The 19898-nt window shown below is 47.0% G+C and overlaps 1 protein-coding gene across 2 annotated transcripts in view; it reads right to left on the bottom strand.

Moving 5' to 3' along the window:
- The window catches only part of Pla2g4e (phospholipase A2 group IVE), a 54048-nt gene that overhangs the window by 27771 nt on the left and 6379 nt on the right, over positions 1-19898 (bottom strand). Inside the window, exons 1-3 of one of the 2 annotated variants that reach the window (XM_063250212.1) lie at positions 12966-13060; positions 7531-7603; positions 1902-2038 (exon numbers count right to left, since the gene is read on the bottom strand). In XM_063250212.1, coding sequence (XP_063106282.1) covers positions 1902-2038; positions 7531-7582 — 189 coding nt within the window. In that variant the 5' untranslated portion in view covers positions 7583-7603; positions 12966-13060. Of the gene's footprint in view, positions 1-1901; positions 2039-7530; positions 7604-12965; positions 13061-19898 lie in introns of those variants that run through there. The other variant, XM_063250213.1, reaches the window with a different exon arrangement.

Raw genomic sequence — 19898 nt, 5'->3', positions numbered from 1 at the left:
GGAGGAAAGATAGTCTCTTTAATAAATGGTGTTGGGCAAACTGGCTCTCCACATGCAGAAGATTGAGCTAGACTCATACTAAACTAAAATCAAAGTGTATCAAAGTGTTAAAACACAAACAACCTGGTGGTCAATAAAATAGGAAAATCTCTTGAAGTCAGATGCACAGGAGAGGTCATCTGGACAGATTCCAGTTGCATAGGAAATAGTTCCAAGAATCAGCAAATGGGATCGTGTCAAATTAAAAAGCTTCTGCACAGCAAAATAAACAACCAATAGAGTGAAAAGGCTACCTGCAGAATGGGAAAAAATTGCCAGCTATTCCTTTGACAGGATTAATATCTAAAATATATGAAAAACTCAGAAAAAATAGACTCCCCAAAATAAAAGACCCAATAAAAAATGGGCAAGTGCAAGGAGGAGAGACTTCAGGGAAGAAGAAATACAAATGGCCAAAAAATACATAAAGAAAAGTTCAACATCCCTGGCCATTAAAGAAAAGCAAGTTAAAACAACATAGATTCCATCTGATGGATCCCTGTAACAATGCAGAATGTTCATCAGCAAGAAACCAAATAATAATGAAAGCTGGAGAGGCTGTGAGGGGTGGGGAGAGGAAGCCTTGTACGTTTTTGGTGGGAATGTAAACCTATTAGAACACTATGGAAATCAGCACAGAAATTTCTCAAAAAACTAAAACTAGAAATTCCATTTGACCCAGCTGTTCCCTTTCTAGGTATCTTTCCAAAAGAATCAAAGACATTATGCTACAAATACACACGGCTGCCTATGTTTACAGGAGCATAATTCATAATGTCTAATTCTTGGAAGCAGCTATGTGTCCATCAGCAGGTGCATGGATAAAGAAAATGTGGTGTTTACACACAACGGAGAGCTACTCTGCCATAAAGCAAGATAGACTTGAGTTATTTGTAGGAAATAGGTGCACCTTGAGACCATCATGTTAAGTGAAATAAATTAGACACACAAGCTTATATCACATGGTTTCTCTCATATGAGAAACCCAAACTTTAAATCTAGAGCAAAATAAAAGATTGCAGGGATACAGAGCTGTCTCAAAGGGAAGGGGATGAAGAGATGGAGAGAAGGGGAGAGAGGGATAGAAGAAGGGATTAAGGTGTGTTATGTACATGTACCAGCTCCATATAAGGCATATAAACATACATACTGCAAATATGTACTAATTAAAAAAGAAGCAGTAGCTGTGAAGTTTCAAGTGCCTGAAGCCCGGGTTTGATGCCTCTACCACGAGGCCTGATTTGTCTTAAGGGAGCTCTGCTGAGGTTGTCACACTGTGGGGCACTCAAGGGAGATGTGAACTTACAATGACCATATATCTGAAGAAGATTAAAACCACATAATAACAACTCAACAGACGAAGAACATGCAACCAAGGAAACAGAATAATAACACAACCAGAAAAGGATTTAAGAGAGAGAAAACTTTCTGACTGCAATGAGATTGATCTTAGACTGTAGTAGCTAATAGAATAATCTTGGACCTGGTTAAAAGAATTATCCATCCCTCTGTGAATCTCCTTCTGAAGGTACTAGAAACAGTCTGTCCTGGGGCAAGAGACTCAGAACCAGCAAGTTAACTGGAAGGGCAAGAGAGACCAGAAAAAAGTAGGAGGATAGACTGTTTGGCCTATTCCCCCAGGGACAAATGGACACTGATCCATGTTTGCCGTTGGAGAGGGACACACATCACATAAGCAGAGAGAAGACGTGGATGAGGAGGAAGGCGGGCTGTGCGGAAGAAGTACATATAAAGAAGAACAAATGGGCAGAAGAAGGACTCACAAGAAAGAGAGGGACAAACAGGCGAGAGGGGACAGAGCCACAGGCAGGCAGGCGGGCAGGTTCCGGGTTGGTGCTCACCTTCACTTGGCTCTGGATGTGGAAGCTGAAGGTTTCATCCCACTCCGGGTTTGAGCAGTTGGAGATGGTCCTGGTCCTCAGTCTCTCCTGAGAGGCAGTGGGCAGCCAGAGGCTCACAAAGCAGTCTGTCCGGCTCACTGTCCAAGGAAAACAAGGGTTGAGGAGACAGGAGAGGAGCTGACCCAGTTTCAGAGAGGAGACAAGTCTTCCAGAGAGAAGTTCTCTCAGCTGCAGGGCCTCTTCCTGACTCAGGGGCAGCTCTGCAGATGCCCTTGCCCTGTGGTCCTGAGAAGGTCTGCAGGCTGTACATTTCACAGAGGAGATCAGGACCACTGACCATTCACATGGATACCCCAGGCTTCGAGCAAATTCCTGTTGCTTTGGGACAAGCTATGACCATCATTTCCCCTATCAGGGCAAGATCTGGAAGACCAGCCCATAGCATCTGGTTTACTTCTTGCCTTAGCACCAGGGAAATAAAATCAGGGCCAAGGTCTGCCTCTGGGCTAAGGAGAAGATATGGGGATGAGAGGGGGACACAGCCTGCAGCAAATTGGCCAAGGAGGACCCCATGGGAACAAGCTGTCAGCAGGGACCACCATTGCCCGCCAGCTCAGTGCTTCACAGGCACCCTGCTAGGCAATTCATGCCTGCCCTGGTCTCCCAGCACAAGGAAACTCTCATACTTGATGCCAAGTGCATTTTTTTTCCTTTCAAGTTCTATACCCCCTGGAAGGCTTTGGCCCCCCAAAAAACCTTTTCAAAACAGAAAGAAGGAGGCAGGCGAGGTGTTACAGGCCTATGATCCTGACTGCCATGGAGGCTGAGGCAAGGTTAAGAGTTCTAGGCCAGTCTGGGTAACATAGCAAAGCCCTATTTTAGGGAGATGGGGTGAGGGGACAAAGAGAAGGAGACAGAACATGGGATGAAAGGGAAGGAAGGGTGGTGGGGAGGAGTAGGGGAGGAAAGAGGAAAGAAAGAAGGAGAGAAGAAAGTGAGGAAGAGTAGAAGGAAAGAAGAAAGGAAGGAAAGAAAAAAGGACAGAAAGAAGGACAGAAGGAAGCCTCTTGAGTCTTTGGTTGGAGCAGCAGAAGGGATATGGAGGCACAGCAGCCCATCGTGGCTCCGTCTCTGCTCTGCCTTGGTGTAGGGAGGAGGTGCCGGGTCTGTCTGTCTCTCAACAATCTGTTGAGGTAAATCTCAGGGCACACACCAGGTGGTAGAGAATGGTAACAGTCATCACAGTTTCCAGAACTGGATGGTAAAACTGGTTTGGATGGGCATTTTACACTGATAGAATTGATCCAAAGTAGTTAATTATTACTAATAATCATTAAAGAGAGTGCGCTAGAGTTTCATTCTGAAAGCAAGTGAAGTCTTTTGTCCCAGGCATTCCTGGTTTCTGGTTTTACTTCTGATCTTTGAGAACTCACCATTCAGTGAATAAGAATGCATAGCTTCCTTCCGTTGAATAAAGGTGAGATGACATAGTCCTTCAGGTGTCATAATAATCATCTACTCCAGGCAGAAAAACAGCCATGCTTTGGCAGAATCAGAAGAAAATGATTCTCTACCCATCGCCACCCATCTCCACCACTCTGAACAACTCAAGGGCTGGGCCACTGGGCTCAACATGCTGATCTCATGGGCAGCATGAGAAATGCAGCCAGAAACCCGTGTCCCCCTCAGTTCTCACAGTGAACCCTTCGAACTTCGCCTCTCTCAAATCTGCCCCTTCTTCTGCACTGCCACAGTCTTGGAGGCGGCCGCTGTTGTGTCTGTGCCACTTTCCAACTGCACTCCCAGTCGCCCACCCTGTCCCATCACACAATCACATTCACACTCACACTTGTGCACACAGTGCCCTTGTACATACACACCAGACGCAATCTCTCAGGTCTCCAGGCTGCCAGGCTGTGTTGCCCTCCAGCCTTTCAGGGGCCTGTCCTTCTGCCTGGGACACCTTTTCCTTCTCCTTTGCCCTCTCCTCTCCTGGATAGCTCCTCCAGTTTCAGAAGGAAGTTCCTCTGGAAACCTTCCCTAGAGCCCAGCTGTAGGCCAGGTGCCTCCTGGCCCAGAGTCCCTGATCCTCTCTTGTGACATTGTGACAACAGTTGCTCTCTGAACACCAGAGGGCTGGGACAGGACGCTATGTATCTTTAGCACTCACCATTGTCTTTGAATGAATGAAGGAATGAATAGATGAGTGGATAGACGGATGGATGAATAGCTCTACTTCCTGCTGTAGGGATGGATCAGTACTCATGAAATTCTACTGAGTCACTGCAGATCCAGGTAAGCAGCTCAGCATGTCTAATTGCTCTACCCACAGGGATGCTGCGTCAGGGACCTGCTCCACCTCTTGGAGCCCTCTCTTGGCTTTTCCTGTACACGAGCCCTTCCTACTGGGCCTGGAATATTCACCTCAGATCTGCTTCCTGTATAGTAAGAGCCTGTAGGCTAGGACCAACCAAATCTAGATCTATTGACTCTCAAGACCTGTTGCACATGCATAACTTGATAGACCTTATGAAGGCCTTCTTCCTTCTAAACAGTTACCCATCATCAATCCATGTCTAAGTTCTCCCATTAAATAAAATCTCAGAAAAAAAAATCTCAGGATTTTGTCCTGTCTTAAATTCTAGTTAAGATAAAAATACTGCTACAAGAGACAAGATTGATTAGACACTCATCCACACTACCAACACTGATTTTTCAGTTCTATTGCAGAATGTTGCCTACTTTCCAACACACAGAATGTTGGGAATAAGGAGATGGGAATCCTGGGAAGGTGGGTGATGGAGGAGGATCAGCTAGGGCTTGGATGACAGTTGGGCCAGGCGCCTCTAAAGGTAGGTTAGTGGCCATGACATTTTCCATGAGGGATGATAAAGCAGTGGTGACCCAATATGAGAATTTCTAGGGATCCAGGGATTTCCTGGAAAGGACAGGTTCTAGTCTTCATTTCCCATGAAGTGTCAGAAGGCTTGGTCATAAGAATGATGTGTACTCTTTGTTGATCTGTGAGTTTCAGAGATGGCTCAATCATCTTCACAGATGTTCAGAACATACCTCTGGAGACACCTACTTGATGCTCATAGCATTGCCAAGAGGAACAAGGATTCCTGATGTCTGGAGGCTGACTGTCCCCCAGTCCTGGCCCAGAGCTGGCACATGTGCTTTTTTAGTTGTTGGCAAGGGGCTCATTCCTGAAGCTCTGCGTACTCTCTGCCATTAACCTCTCCAAAATCTTGGGAGACATGGGTATAGATTGGTTACAGGTCTAAACTGGAGAGCAGTTCAATTTGGATTCGAATAAGAGGGACAGTTTTGAGCATTAATGACCCAGGACCCAAAAGCCAATGAGATAGTCTCAACTTAACTAAGGAAGGTAGAAAAATGGCTCAGACCTTGCCAGTTAAAGAATCCAGACCTGATGTGATGGGGACTGGTACTTCAGATGCCACAGTTGCCCTCTGGGTCTTCGGAAAGTGAGGAAAACATAAATAGCAATGAGGTTCCCAAAGGGGACCCCCAAAGGCATACCATGGCGGGGTGGGAAAAGGGGTAGAGAAGCCTTGTAGAGCCAGATTGCAGCTCTCCTGCCACTTTCTGGGGGACAGGTGTTGCAGGAAGAAGCAGAAGAAAGAGCACTGGACCCTGGGAAGGTGTGGCATGCAAGTGTGGGCCTGCAGAGTGAGCACCCATGGCGAGGTGACTCTAGGATTTGGACAGACACGCCTCAGGAGAAGCTGGAAGAGGTCATGTGCAGCTGATTGCCCAGGGGAGGGGCAATCTTTGCCCAAGAGAGGGTGAAGTAAGTGAGTGACACACCTTGGCAAGAGCACAGTCTAGGCACAGGGGACACTTCTGGCTCCTCAGCTCACAACTGGTGGGCTGAGAAAGCCCCAAGAAAGGTTTCGGGCCCTTTGTCTGGCCACTTGGTGACACAAGCCAAAGCCTGATGTGTGTGGAATTGTTCCCACTGGCATGAGCCCTGGACACTTCAACCTGCTTGATCCCTCACTCTCTGGGAACGCAGGGCTCAGCGCACTTTTGCACCCTTCAAACTCACCCCATTTTGTAAGCTCCCAGCCTCTGCACTGTGCACGAGCACTGTGTGCCCCCAGGAAGTCATGCAATCCCTTCTTTGGCAACTCAAGCAGCCCACGCTTAGAGACCATCAGACAGCTCTTCTGCCTGGCTTCTGGCCTCCCCACCAACTGGTCCCAGCCTCATTCCCCTGGCCTGTCTCATCTTCTGTCCACTTCTTCAGGCCTGAAACTAAACACCGCTTCCACCTTAGCCAACCATTAATCCCTCATCTTCAAAATAGACCTCTCACCACTACCCTGTAGGTTCTCAGGAAGATCACATGGTGTTTGGACAGCTGGTCTGGCCAGCCCAGAGCAGTGGCTCGGGAGGCAGATCTTTCAAAACAGCCTGTCCCACACCATGTTCCTGGGTCTCTACGCCTATACCCTGGCCCTCCCAGCTGTGGCTCTAAATTCTGTAGTGACAAGGTCAAAATGCCATCTCTATTTTCTGTGGCTGCTTTGGACATGGGTGTCTCTCTTGCTAAAATGTAAACTCAGAGCTGGGTGTGATAGCACACACCCATAATCCAAGCACTATGGGAAGATGAGGCAAGATGATCCAAAGTCTGGGTCCAATTTGGACAAAATAGCAAGACTCTATCTCAAAATTTAAAAAAAACATTAGAAAGGGCTGAGGATGTAGCTCATTGAGAAGGCTCTGAATTCAATATCAGTAATGGAAAAAGAAAAGATTAAGTCCAGGATCTTAGCTCTGTGTCCCCACATTCCTGTGGACCACACATTCCTGTGTGGTCACCAGTGAGCAGGGACACTCTCACAACCACAGATCCTGGACACAGAGCTTTCTCCCGGGGGAATCATACCTCTTCTCTGTATGGGGCAAAGGGAGGGTAGCCTGTGGGAGGCTGATCTCAGGTGGAAGGGTTTCCCACCTACTCTGGTGCTTTCACCTTTTCCTGAGGCAGAAGCTCCCTGACCATGCATTAGGACAAAGGAAGGAGAAGGGTGCAAGAAAACCCTGGTAGCCCTGGTAGGTCCATGCACATCCAGGAGACTGGACCGCAGAGCTGTGCGCTGTGGTAACACACTTGCCCATGCTACCCCATCCCTGACCCGGTTTGGGACCCCTATGCTATGAAAAGGCTCTCAGAAGGCTGGCAGCTGCTGACCCCATCATGGCCAAGGAAATTTCCTATTTCACCCCAACATCATGAGTTCTCCCCTAAACTCATGGAAGATCAAAGAGTCTGGGAAGATGATGTTCTTGGAAATAAATATGAGGAGGCAGAGAAGAAAGTGGGAGGGGAGAACAGGGTGGGGGACAGTTACAGGAACAGACTGCAAGGCTGGTAGTGCCTACGTAATGGCAAGAGTGAGGACCCTTGAAAATGGCCCTGAAATGCAACCAGAGTGGAGAGTACACACGTGCCCATGCATATGTGTACATGCGTACATAGGCACACATACACACACACACACACACACACACACACACACACACACCTGACCATTTCTCCAGCCAGGGCCTCTTATCATTCAGATAAGGAAAGAAGAGCCAGGAAGATACTCACACACATCAGCCTGATGGACATTTTTCATCCGGATGATCCTCACTGTCAACATGTAGCATCGTGACAGCCCCTCCTGTGGATTGAGAGGACAGGGTTCAAGCATCGCCCCAACGCCAGTGCCCCTGGGGAGACTTCAGCTGTGAAGGTTAATTTTGACTGTCAACTTTCTTGTCTTGAGAGACACTAGGAGATAAGCAAAACACGCTTTTTTATGTGTCTTGGTAGGTCTCAGGGTACAACCTCGAAGACTATATCTGGTCTCCTATCTGGCTTCTCCTTTAACCTCTGCTTCCCACTTGAGGTGAGCAGCTTTCCTCCACATGCACTTCCTCCATGATGTTTGTGCCTTGAAGTCAGATGACCATGGACTGAAACTTCTGAAACCGTGAGCCAAAATAAATCCTTTTTCTTGTAAATTGTGTACTCAGCATTTTTGTCCCAGCAATGGAAAGCTAACCGATATATCCCCCATGCATACCTCCCTGCCCACTACAGCAACCTCTGTGCTCTCTTGTCATTGTTTGTTTGGGTATCTGTCTTATTTCCTGCCTGGAAAATTCTGGAAGCTCATAGCTCTGGGACCCTTCTGGTTTCATTATCACACCTCTGCTGATACATAGAAGGTGTTCAATCAATGTCCATTAAATAAGTGAATAAATGGATGAACATTTTGGCCCAAGTGCCAGAGGGAACACTAACAACAAGTGAGTCCTGAGGTATTCTCACTGTCCTTCTCAACTGAATAACAGAGGAGAGAGAGAGAGAGAGAGAGAGAGAGAGAGAGAGAGAGAGAGAGAGAGAGAGGCTCTCCTGCTTGACCAAGATGGCAGCTTGCCCAGCAGGCATGATGTGACTGGACAAGTGACAGACACCTATTCACTGGGGTCCTCAGGCCAGGTGTCCATTACCCTGGTGCTTAGCCCCAGTCCAGGATCTGTACCTTCCCCTAAATCATTCTGGTCCTCAACTTCTCCCTCCCAGTGAACAACCTGCCTCTTTTTGCTTCACTGCATTTTGTAATTGACGTTTAGAAAGTCTGACTGACCTGAAATGGCTTCTCTTTCATGATAGCAAAAGCATAAGTACCCCTCGATCTGATGACTGGTTCCTGTTAGATGCCTTTGTCGGTACCGCTAACCCCTGAGAACCCTCCTCTCCCACGGCGAGTCCTGCTATTCTTTTCGTTCTGATCATGTCTTGAGACATCATCTCAGCTCTAGCCCTCTAGTAAGCCCCACCCTCCTTAGCCCACAGTGGGTGCAGTGGGGGTGGCCCTTACATGCCCTGCTGTCTACCGTTTCCTCGGCCAGTTTTGTCTTCCCTGTGCCCTGTTACTTTGTGCTTGCCAGATTCCTGAAATCATCTCTCCTCGCCTCCCAAGCTGCTCTTTACCCAGCAATTGCAAAGTGTCTCTGTCATTGTCCGCTCCTAAACTGAGCTTGCACAAATGCCACTGACTTGCCTTGTGCCAGTGTGCTTACCAGCATGCCACCAGAGCTCTGTGCAATAGACTTACTTGGTGCTTTTTTCAGAAGACACAATTTGCTCTTTTTAAGTAGTACCAAAGTTTGCAGAAAAATATAAAGGTGGAAGAAAGAATATGCATAATCTCACCACTCAGAGACAATCATTATTTGCTTTCTATCCCTCAAGACTTTTCTGGAGCTTGGTTCTAACCAGCAGCAATGGAAGGATGGCTGTGGGACTGCTAAATTATATTGTCTGCGAGATAGATGTGTAAATGCCTGAATCTCTTCCCCTTCTCTCACCAATAGCCACCTAAAACCAGAGCCAAATTTGGGCTGATGGTTACATACACCCAAGGATTCCTTTTGTGGGTTAACTCTGGACATGATGTACATTCAATATTCTAACAGCATTTTGTCCTGAGGGTTGTGACTTGGACCAAGGCCATATAACTGGCTTCTCTTCTGGCCCTTGACCATGCATATGGCCTTTGGCAGGACCTCTAGGCATGGAACAGTGAGCTCTTCAATTCTCACTTCCCACCTGGGCAGGGTGGGTTCTGGTCTGGCCTGGTGAGGAGACAGAAATCATCTTTCAGCAGGAGCACAGTTCTGGCAAACCGGGTCCCACTGCCCACTTTCTCAGGGGCACCTGGAATCCTAGCAGGAGCTGAAAAGGGTGCATCTTAAGCAGAGGTTGATCCTTGGGGACATCCCTAGTGTAGCAGCAGGGCTCGGAGCCCAAGGCCCAGGTCTTCTTAGCCATCATGGCGTTTCTGTCTCCAGGATGGGCTGCGATGCCCAGTATGATTCCTGCAGGGTCTGTTCTAGAAAAGAAGCAGTGTGCACAGCTTCCCCTGCAACTTCAGTCAAGGTCTCCCATCCCCAGGGAAACACTGTCTTGTCACTGAGCCTCTGTACCTCTCAATGGGATGGATCATTTTTTCCCCCGCTCTAACTGTGCAGCAATGCAGGCCATGTCAGCATCACCCCAGGTGGCATGTGCTGTATATACACGCTCTGTTGGTTATCTGCTTAATTTTTACAACTACACTGTGAAGCAAGTACTATTAGGCTTACTTTATGGAGGCAGAATCTGGAGCTCAGTCCTTTGACATAGGACTCTCAGCTAGAATCAGAGGAACCTGAGTTTGAATTGAACTCTAGTTCTCAAACCTGTGCCCAGAAACACTGTTACACTCTTGTCTTACTTAAATGACCCTTAGTATTACTTGATCTCTCTTCTCTTCCTTGAATTTCATCACTTAGAACCAGTTTTCTTAATAATTTTATTTTTCCCTGAGAATGCCTCCAAAGCCCCCACAAACCCTAAACTTGGCAGTCCTGCTGGCTCTGCTTTTGTTATCTATGTCTCTACTCTCACATCCCATGGTTACTGTCCTTTGTGGACATCTAGAGCGTGCCATGGCATCCAGGTCCTTGAGGAAGTTCTCATTTTCTAGCAAGCACCAAGGCTTCCTTTATGGTCTCCCTTGAGCCTCAGGTCACATCTTCAAGCCCAGGAATTTTTAGGAGAGACAAGCTTTGAAGTACTCCAAACAGTGCTCCGACATTTTGCCAAGAGACTGAGCCCAGAAGGATTTTGAGGAGACAGCAGAGGATTGTTCTGGGAGAAAGGAAGTAGGACTGTGGGCATTAGGTCTGGGTCCAGGAATAGTCCAAGAAAAATGATCTTGGATTGGAAAGAATGTGTTCATTTGATCCTTGTATAACAGCTCGATAGGACTAGTGCTAGAGATGATCAAAACTTCATAGCCTCAAGATAACCGATCTATAGAGACAGCTGCCCTAGAGCCAGCACATTGTCTATGCAGGAGCAGATGGGAGCCAGAAACCAGCCAAATTTTAGAACCCAAGTTTACGGAGTCCCTTGTGTGGCAAGGGTCAATACTTTAGAGAACTTCGGATAAACTTGTTCCTTTGGATGAGATTGGATAACAGGGCAAAAGTCAGAATATTTAATAACAGGCATGACTAGCTACTAAGCCACTTTGGGCAGCCCTGGGGTAGGGACTGAGATAATTCTTTCACAGGGCATAGGACAGAACCTGGGGTGAAGAGCAGAGCGTGTACACACAGGGTTTGGAAACCGAGGCAGGAACTTTGGCCAAACAGCCCAGAGCTGTATCCTGCCATGGAGCAATCTGTCTGTGGAGCCAGGAAGAGGGCTGGGCAGCAGTTGTCTGGGAAGCTATGTGGGAGAGAGAACCCCAGTGCTCAGGATGTAGACACACAGCCCCAGCCTCCTGCCTGGCCTTGACCTCTGAGCTTGACCTCAGCAGGACCATACTTTCCTTGTAAGATCTGCTCATGACTGAGTACTTTGCCATATCACATGGAAAAGTGCCATCCCCTAGAGTTTTGGGCCATTTGAAGTCCTTTGCTGCCTCTTCCCAGGCCCAGCACAATAGATATGACCTCTGGGAAGATGGAGGTGGGGAACAAAAGTGATTATTCTTCTCCAGTGTGCCTGACTGCCTCTGCACTGGGTGCTAACCCTCCAGGCAGCCTCAGAGTGGGGGGTGTGTATTATTATCATCCTTGTTTAGGGAGATTACATCCCACACAGGTTGGCACATCTGGAAGCAGCAGAGCCAGGCTCCAGGACCCAGGGCTGTTTTGCATCCACCTGCCTTGTCAGTATACTGTCCAGCCACCTGGAGGCTGGCTCTCCTCACTTGGGACCAACACTGGCCTGCTGCAGGTGATAAACCAGACTGGTTAATGGCAGAGGCAGAAATAAACTCCTCACCTCTCAAGTCAGGACTCTCCCTGTGCCCAAGGGTCCAGCTATTGCCATAAATTGTTCCAAAGAGTTGTTAGTTACAGATGGGCTCCTGGGTGTCAGTGGGGGAGAGGGAGGTCTGACCATAAGCTTTCAGAAGTGGTGGATTGGATGCCCATTCAGGCCAGGCATCTTCTCCCCTGCTTATCCCATGAGGTATAGGTACCCGGAAAGGGAAGACAGCTGCCTTCCCCAGGGCATCTTAGGCAAGGACTGGCAGGCAGTGCCACTTCCTTCCCCCTAGAGAACTGGGTTTATCCACATGCTCTCCCAACACAGTGCTAGAGTGGGTCACATCTTCCAGAATACATAAGCTGTCTATCTACAAGGAGATCTTTAAAATGGGGACATCTGGGACCTGGGAACAGGGCCCAATCAGCCTGAGCAACATCCCAGATAGAGGTCACATGGAATGGGCCTTCATGGCTGCTTTACTTTCTATTATGCAGGCTCAGTGAACAGTCAGGACAAGAAGTGCCAGCACCAAGTGACGTGGCCCTCCAGGACCAGAGAAGGACCAGAGCAGTCAGTGAAGTCCCTTGAGTCACTTTCCAGGCCTCAGATTTTAGCTGCTTCACCACCTGCTTCAGTGCTCCTGTCCCAAGTTCCTGGAAGCTCAGCAAGACTGGAAAGGCAGGAACAAGTGCCACCAGAGGCCTTTCTAGTAGGGAACTCTCACTCCACCCAAAAGTGCTGTCTGTCCTGCCAGGGAAGTGGGGCTAACTGTTGTGTGTAGTACAAAGTTTCCCTCCCTCCTTTGAAGACTCAATGGGGTCTCCATCTCTTCCTTGCAGGGACAAAAACCTTCTTGGGTATCACTCAGCCCAAGATGTCCACAGGACTGAAACCCACTCACCACCAGTACAGGTCTGGATCCTTGCTGTAGTATTGAGTACTGAATACTGAGCACTACCCAGGGCGCTGGCCTGGACCCAGGATGGCCCTGAGCACAGGGCCCTGTAAAGCTTTTGGGTACTTTCAGCTGGGGGTCTGCCCAAGCACGCTGGTCCCAACAGGGCTAAACCATCTTCCCCAGTGCTAGGTAGAGATTCTTGAGCCAAAGGCCCTGGTGTGTACTGGACACATTGCCCTTCAGTCCCAGCCCCTACCCCTTACCTCTTGGCCATGCCCCTGGTCCACAGTCCCCAGCCCTGTAACCTCACCTTAAAGGCACAGGTGGCTGAACACTCACTATCTTCTGTGTGGCATGGATCTAGCACAGAGTGAGAGATCCAGGCAGGTATTGTCCTTTGCAGCATCTCGGCAGCTCTCTAGCTGGGTGGCAGGATCAGAAACTTATACTCTGACTCAGAGCTCCACCCTCCTGGCTACCTCTTGGCAGTGGCTGGCGTGGCCCAAGGAGTGGCTAAAGAGAATAGCAGGTAGGGTACCTGGCTGAGATCTCTCATCACCAAGGGACCACTATCGGCAGATCTTAGAAATTCAGACCTTGCAGTGGCTCTGGCTGTGGCAGGGGAGAGTGAATGAGCTGCCCAAGGCACAGAGGTGATATGAAGAGGATGTTGGTTTCCTGGCTCTCCAGCTCACCAGGGTTATGACTCATAGGTTTCCCACTGGGGGAGATGCCCTCTATCCTAACTACACTTCAGTCCCATGGTTTGATGTCCCAGGAACTGTGGCCAGGGATCACATAAGAGGCAGGGAGAGGATCCCTACAGTAGAGGGGGAAGAAAGAAAACAATCGGCTGATGCCACGGTCAGCAAAGGGTCCAGGGCAGCTGCCTCTGCCCTACCTCCTGGGAGGCTGTGTAGAGATAGGGCGAGCTCAGCTCCTGCAGTTTGAAGGATGCACCGCTCCACCCTGCCTTGTGTAGATGATTCTTATCTCTGGCCTGGTGGTTGGCTCATTTGGGCTGGATGAGGGTAGCTTTGCCGGCTTGGCTGCCTGACTCTTTTGCTGGGAGTTTCCTCCCTCAGCTCTTGCCTGAGGCCTTACAACCGGCTTTTCTGGCCCACAGATAGGAGCAACTTTACGGGACCAAGGGTGAGATCTGAATGAGGGGTAGTTAGGGTCAGATGCAGGTGGGGTCTGCAGAATCTCTTCCTGGGCTTGGCCCTTGAGAAGGATGATAAAGCCTTAGCCTGTCTCAGTCAAAGATTCCCTCTCTATCCTGCCTGGGACACAAATGTAGCACCCATGGCCACAGTCAATGCCACAAATTCAACTTAGCTTGTGCACCTTGTGAACATTTACAAATACAACTACTAGATGGAAATGCCAGGCTTGATGCCACTCATAGACTAACTGAGATCAAATAAGTCCAGCCCATCAGAGGCTCTGAGGTCGAGGTCTCCCTGTGGGGACAGTGGACATCCTAGGAAGATCACAGACATCCTTTATAATTGCAAGGATCTGTAGTTTACAGAATTCTGTCACCAACCAAGAACTGGTCAGGATGCACAGAAGATGGAAATTGGTGCCTGCTGGGGAGGCCGAGTAAACAAAGGCTTCATAGAGGCAGCATCTGAATCCAAGAACTGCTGTGACAACCCAATCCACAGCACTGCACTGTCCCGCAAGGGTCTGGCCTGTTCCCCTCCCATTTCCCCAACTTCCCAAACAATTAGGCCCAGAGCAAACTCTGAACTCCAAGAATTCCCTAAGGAATTTGGACCTCATCTCACAAGCCTCCACCCCACCCCATCCACTGACGGCCATTTCCTCACCTTCAGCTCCTCAGGAGCAGAGCCTCAACTTACTCATTTGAGTTGGACTGAATCAAATTGAATAGGAGGCTAAGGAAGAGGAGGTGGGGTGGAAACTTCTTCCAGACCCTCCCGGGTGCCTCTGACTGAGTTGGAGGGCTTGCAGCCTTTCACTGAGGCCGGGTCATCTACCAATACATGTCACCACCCACCTGCTGTGTGGCACCTCCGTTACGACTCCTCAGGTAGTTATCATCTGGGCTCTGGAAGAGCGGGGTGAATGAAGTGGCCAGTTGTACAGTATGGATGCTAAGTGGTGCAGAACGGGGCTGAAGGCACGCTGGGGAAGGCAGAAGTCACTGGGAGATGAGGAAGGGGCTATGTCCCCGGGACAGAGCGACAAAGGGAAAGCTGTGGAAAGCCCTTCCTCCTGTCCAGTGGCTCCAAATTGGCACACAATGACTGGCCGCAGCTACCTTCCCTTAATCCCCCTTCCTTCTAACAATGTTCTGCAAACAGATGAACAGCCTGAGCCCCTCTCCACTGCACAGCCCTCTTCCCAGATGAGCAGGGAGCTAGGCAGAGGTAGCTGTGTCTCCAGGGCCTGTGACCTGACTCAGAATGGGTGACTGCCTGGTGTGGGTGACCGCCTGGTGTTGGCTGACAGACACTGAGAACCACACTCCTCTCAGTACCTCAGCTGGTTCCACTCTCCTGGGAAGCCAGCAAGATGATTCTCTGAGGCCTCACAGACCTGTCCCTGTCCCCTCCCAGCTGCAGCTTTGCCTCTCTTTCTTACCATTTGTAGTAAAATAAAGTTAGATCTTGACTTTATATCTGCAATAAATCTCAGAGAGATTATCTCATCATTTAAACAACCTATGATTTAGAGTAAAGCATTAGAGAATATTTATATAGTATTGGGGTGGGGAGAATTTTCTTAATGAGGCTCCAAAAATCTAAAAGCCAATAGAGAAATACTGCCTTATTTTAATATATAGAAATTTAAAACTTCAGTAAAGCAAAACATGCTATAAGCATACCTCTACCTCCAAAATATGTTTCATATTTCTTATCCTTAACAAATGTCCATAAATAACAAAATCATCTTTAAAAATAGTAGTTCATTCTAGATTTAATAAGTAAGTAAATTCAGTAGTGCAGCTGGATACAAAGTCAACACTCAAAAATCAATAGCCTCCTGTATATGAATAAAAAAACTCACTGGGAGAGAAATTAAGAAACAACACCTTTCACAATGGCATCCAAAAAATTGAAATACCTCGGAATCAATCTAACAAAGGATGTAAAAGACCTCTACATTGAAAACCACAGTACTCTGAAAGAGAAAATTGAAGGGGATATCAGAAAATAGAATGATATCCTTTGTTCTTAGGTAGGAAAAGCCAATATAATGAAAATGGCCACACTTCCAAAACTGTTACACAGATTTAATGCAATTCTGATCAAAATTCCAGCAGTAAGTCTTTTTTTTTTTTTTTTTTTTTTTATCGGTACCAGGGATTGAACTCACAACTACATGCTTGCAAGGCAGGCGCTTATGCCACTGAGCTAAATCCCCAGCCCCCCAACAGTAAGTCTTATAAAATTAGAGAAAACAATCCTAAAATTCATCTGGACCCAAAAAGACCTAAAATAGCAAAGGCAATTCTGGGCAACAAAGGCAAGACAGAGAGCATCATAATCCCTGATTTGAAATTATAGTATAAAGCTACTATGATAAAACAGTGTGGTACTGGCAAACAACAAAACAAAAAAACAACAACAAAACAGACCTGAAGATCAATGGAACAAATTAAAAGATGCAGAAATAACTCCAATCATACTCAGCCATCTTATCTTTGACAAAGGTGCCAAACACATTCACTGGAAGAAAGATAGCCTCTTCAACAAACGGTGCTGGAAAAGCTGGCTTTGCATAAGCTGAAGATAAAAATTGGACCCACATCTTTTATCATGCACTAAACTAAATTCAAAATGGATCAAATATCTAAGTATTAAAACAGAAACATTAAACCTGCTGGAGGATAGAATAGATAAAACTCTTGAAAACTCTGGTGTAGGCAAAGACTTCATGAATAAAATCCTGATCACACAGGAACTATCACAAAGACAACTGGATCTCATCTTACTGAAAAGCTTTTACACAGCAAGAGAAACCACCAATAGAGTGAAGAGACAACCCACAAGGTGGGGAAAAACATTTTCCAGTTGTTCCTAAGACAAAGGATTACTATGGAGAACATATGAAAAACTCAAAAATATCAGTCTTTCCAAATCTAAGACCCAATCCAAAAATAGGCATCTGAGATAAATACACACTTCTCAGATGAAGAAATACAAACAGCAAGTGAATATATGAAAAAATGTTCAACAGATGAGACTTCACTATAGCTATTACATTGGAAAGCAGTGAGAAATTGGATAATGATATGTGTTGCTGGGTTATGGGGACAGAGGTGCCATCATGTCCTGCTCTGGAAGAGGAAATGTTATGATCAGTCTGTCACCACTTAAACCAAGAAAAAATATCTGCAGAGCAATCTGCCTGGGGCTCATATATCCCGGGAGAAATCTCCCACAGCACGCATAAAGATGCATAAGAGGGCATCTACCCTATGTCACTTATGGTTTCACAATGTGGAAGCAAATTGTGTGGGCATCACTGGAGAACAGACTGAAAGAGGTCACAGATGAAGAAGGTGGGGTAGGACAGAGTGGGTTAAAGTCACAAATGAGATGTACACATATGGGGCGGAGGTGCCTCTCTGTGCTCTGAACTGGGTCCCTTATGCCTTTAGATGAAGGCATGTCTTCCTCTAAGTCACATCTTTGGCCTTCAAAAGTCCTCTTTCAGGGATGATGGGAAAGAGCACTTTCCTCCAAGTCCCTTCTCTTCCCTGTCACAATTCCTCCCCTCATGGTAAGGATCTGCTCAAATCTCTCATTTGCCCCCGACACTCGAAGACAACACTGTCATACATCCGCCCACGTCACATGCCTGACTGCTTTTGAGACATCTGCAGCACAGGGAAAGCCACTCCCAGCCCTGGAAGGACCAGCCAACCCCTGAATCACTCCGTTTCATCATCTGGTAATGGAGATGGAGAAAGCATACTGGCTGCTGCTCCTCTGGAGGACAGGAAATGGAAGCCATGCCTTACGCAAGTAGGGAAAAGACTTTGCAAATGCTTTATAAATATGTGCAATTACTATGTGTCAATGAACAGATATATTTTAATGAAAATACAGGGCTGGGGGATGTAGTTCAGTGATGGTATGCCTACCATGCGGGCATACAAAACAAAAAACAAAACAAAAAAACCACAAACAAAAACAATGAAATAAAAAAGAACTCATAAGTAGACTCAATACTTGGGCTTCAGGATGATTTTTCAACTCAAACCAAGAAAAGGTACACGGCCAGGGTATGGATGGGAGGGGGAAGAGAAGCAGAGGCTTTGGAAGGCAGAGACTGCTTTCCTGCCGTGGTGAAAATGCGGCCTCCCAGGAAAGCACACCACCCCTGCTTACTCCTTAATCCAAATTACTCCTTTTCACAAAGTAATAAGAGGGCACAGTGGCACAGCGCCTGCCTGGCAAGCATGAGGTCCTGGGTCTGATTCCCAGTACTGAAAAAAAAGTCATAAATATTCCTGATACACAACATGCATGCAGAACAGCCAAGCAAACACACATGAATCTATTCACAGCTTAAAAAAATAACATTGGCAGCAGAGTTGAAGCCCCCTGTGTAGACGACCGTCAGCCAGACACGTGCCCATCACCTGTCACCTCTCTTCCTCCTGAGCTCGCATCTATCATTCCAGGTATTGCTTCATTCTTTCCCTACACATGCATGTATTCCTAAGCTGCATTTGGTATTATTTTGTATATTTTAAAACTATCCTCAACAACATACTATAAAGAATATACAGTCTATTATAAACATGTTTTTCTCCCTCTACTCAACGCTATGTTTTTTGTTTGTTTGTTTTGTTGGTTGGCTGGTTGCTTTTGTGAGACAGAGTCTCACTATGTAGCCCAGGCTGGCATCAAACTTGCAGCGATCCTCCTGTATCTGCCTCCTGGGTGCTATTATTACAGGTGTGCACCACCACGCCCGGCCACCATTATGTTTGTCAGGTTTACCTATATTAATAAATATAGATCTGGTTTATTCATTTGTATAGCTGTGAACTGTACCACCATTATTTATCCCATTTTTGGTGACACATATTCAAGCTGTGTCTAAGGTTTTTGCTATTATTATATTTCATGAGTTCTAAGGCTCATGCTTTTTCCCATTTAAAAATCTCCGAAATAAGAAATACTTTTTAAAAATTATGATGTGTGATGTGTGTGATTCCTGTAATGAATGGTGTACTGGAGATCCAGGGACAAGGGGGACCGACTCAGCTGCTGTGACCACTCTCATACTGCTTCCTCACTGTGTACTCCTGGAAGAAAACACGGCTGGTGATGGGAGGGCACTGTCACCACTTTTAGCTGAATTGCCCTGATTTACTCTCCCATCACTATGTAAGAATGTCCACTCTCAGGGTGATGCATAAGCTTTGCCAACGCAGTGAGTATAAAATGGTACCAGCGTAAAATGGTATCCACTCTCACAGTTCTGAAGGCTGAGAAGTTTTACCATGCAGGGGCTGCATGTGGTGAGGCTTCTCTTAAGCCAAACCAGTCCCATGAGAGCAAGAACTACTCAGCTCCTTGAAGACAGCTTTTATCCCTTTTAATAATCTAATACCCGCTTAAAGGTCCCAAGACCTTTCAGTATATGTGGGCCAAACCTTATCATGAAGTTTGGTGGAATGAGCCATATCGAAACCACCATAGCATTTGGTACCCAGGTAACTCTCCTCGGGACAGGCAGATGTGGCCCTGAGAGGGAGAATCAACTGGGTGTTTTGTGAAGTCTCTAGACAGCAGAGGAGTGAGGGGGGTCTGTGTCACAGACAAGGACAACAACCTGGGGGCTCTTTGGACTATTTATGGGAAATACTGACTTCTCTGTCAAGTTGGCAAGGAAGAAAAATTATTATAATTTTGGATATTAATGACATGCTTTCAAGGCTTTGGAAAGAGTTAGATTAACTTTGTGTCACAGGCGGGTGTTGTTTTAAAGCTGTGGGTAGAAACTGGGCTTTGTGGGCAGGTAGATTTGACTTCAGAGTAGGAAAACTTGGTGGCTTGGGAAGCAATAAATTTGCATACCTGGAATTATGCAATGGGTACCTGTCTGGGAGATAGATACGGAAGAGATTCCTGTGCTGGGCACTGAAGGTTGGCCTAGAACCCAGCCCACTTGTTTCAGTGAAGCGATTCTGTTATTCTCCAGCTCCTCTGCCCTGAATCTGCTAATCCCTTTAGGTGGATGAAACATTTGT

This window comes from Cavia porcellus, unplaced genomic scaffold, assembly GCF_034190915.1.
Source record: "Cavia porcellus strain 051 isolate PalLab524CR breed Dunkin Hartley unplaced genomic scaffold, mCavPor4.1 scaffold_6, whole genome shotgun sequence".
Taxonomy (NCBI): domain Eukaryota; kingdom Metazoa; phylum Chordata; class Mammalia; order Rodentia; family Caviidae; genus Cavia; species Cavia porcellus.
The sequence above is the reverse complement of the archived record's forward strand: the minus strand, read 5'-3'. Positions and strand labels throughout refer to the sequence as shown.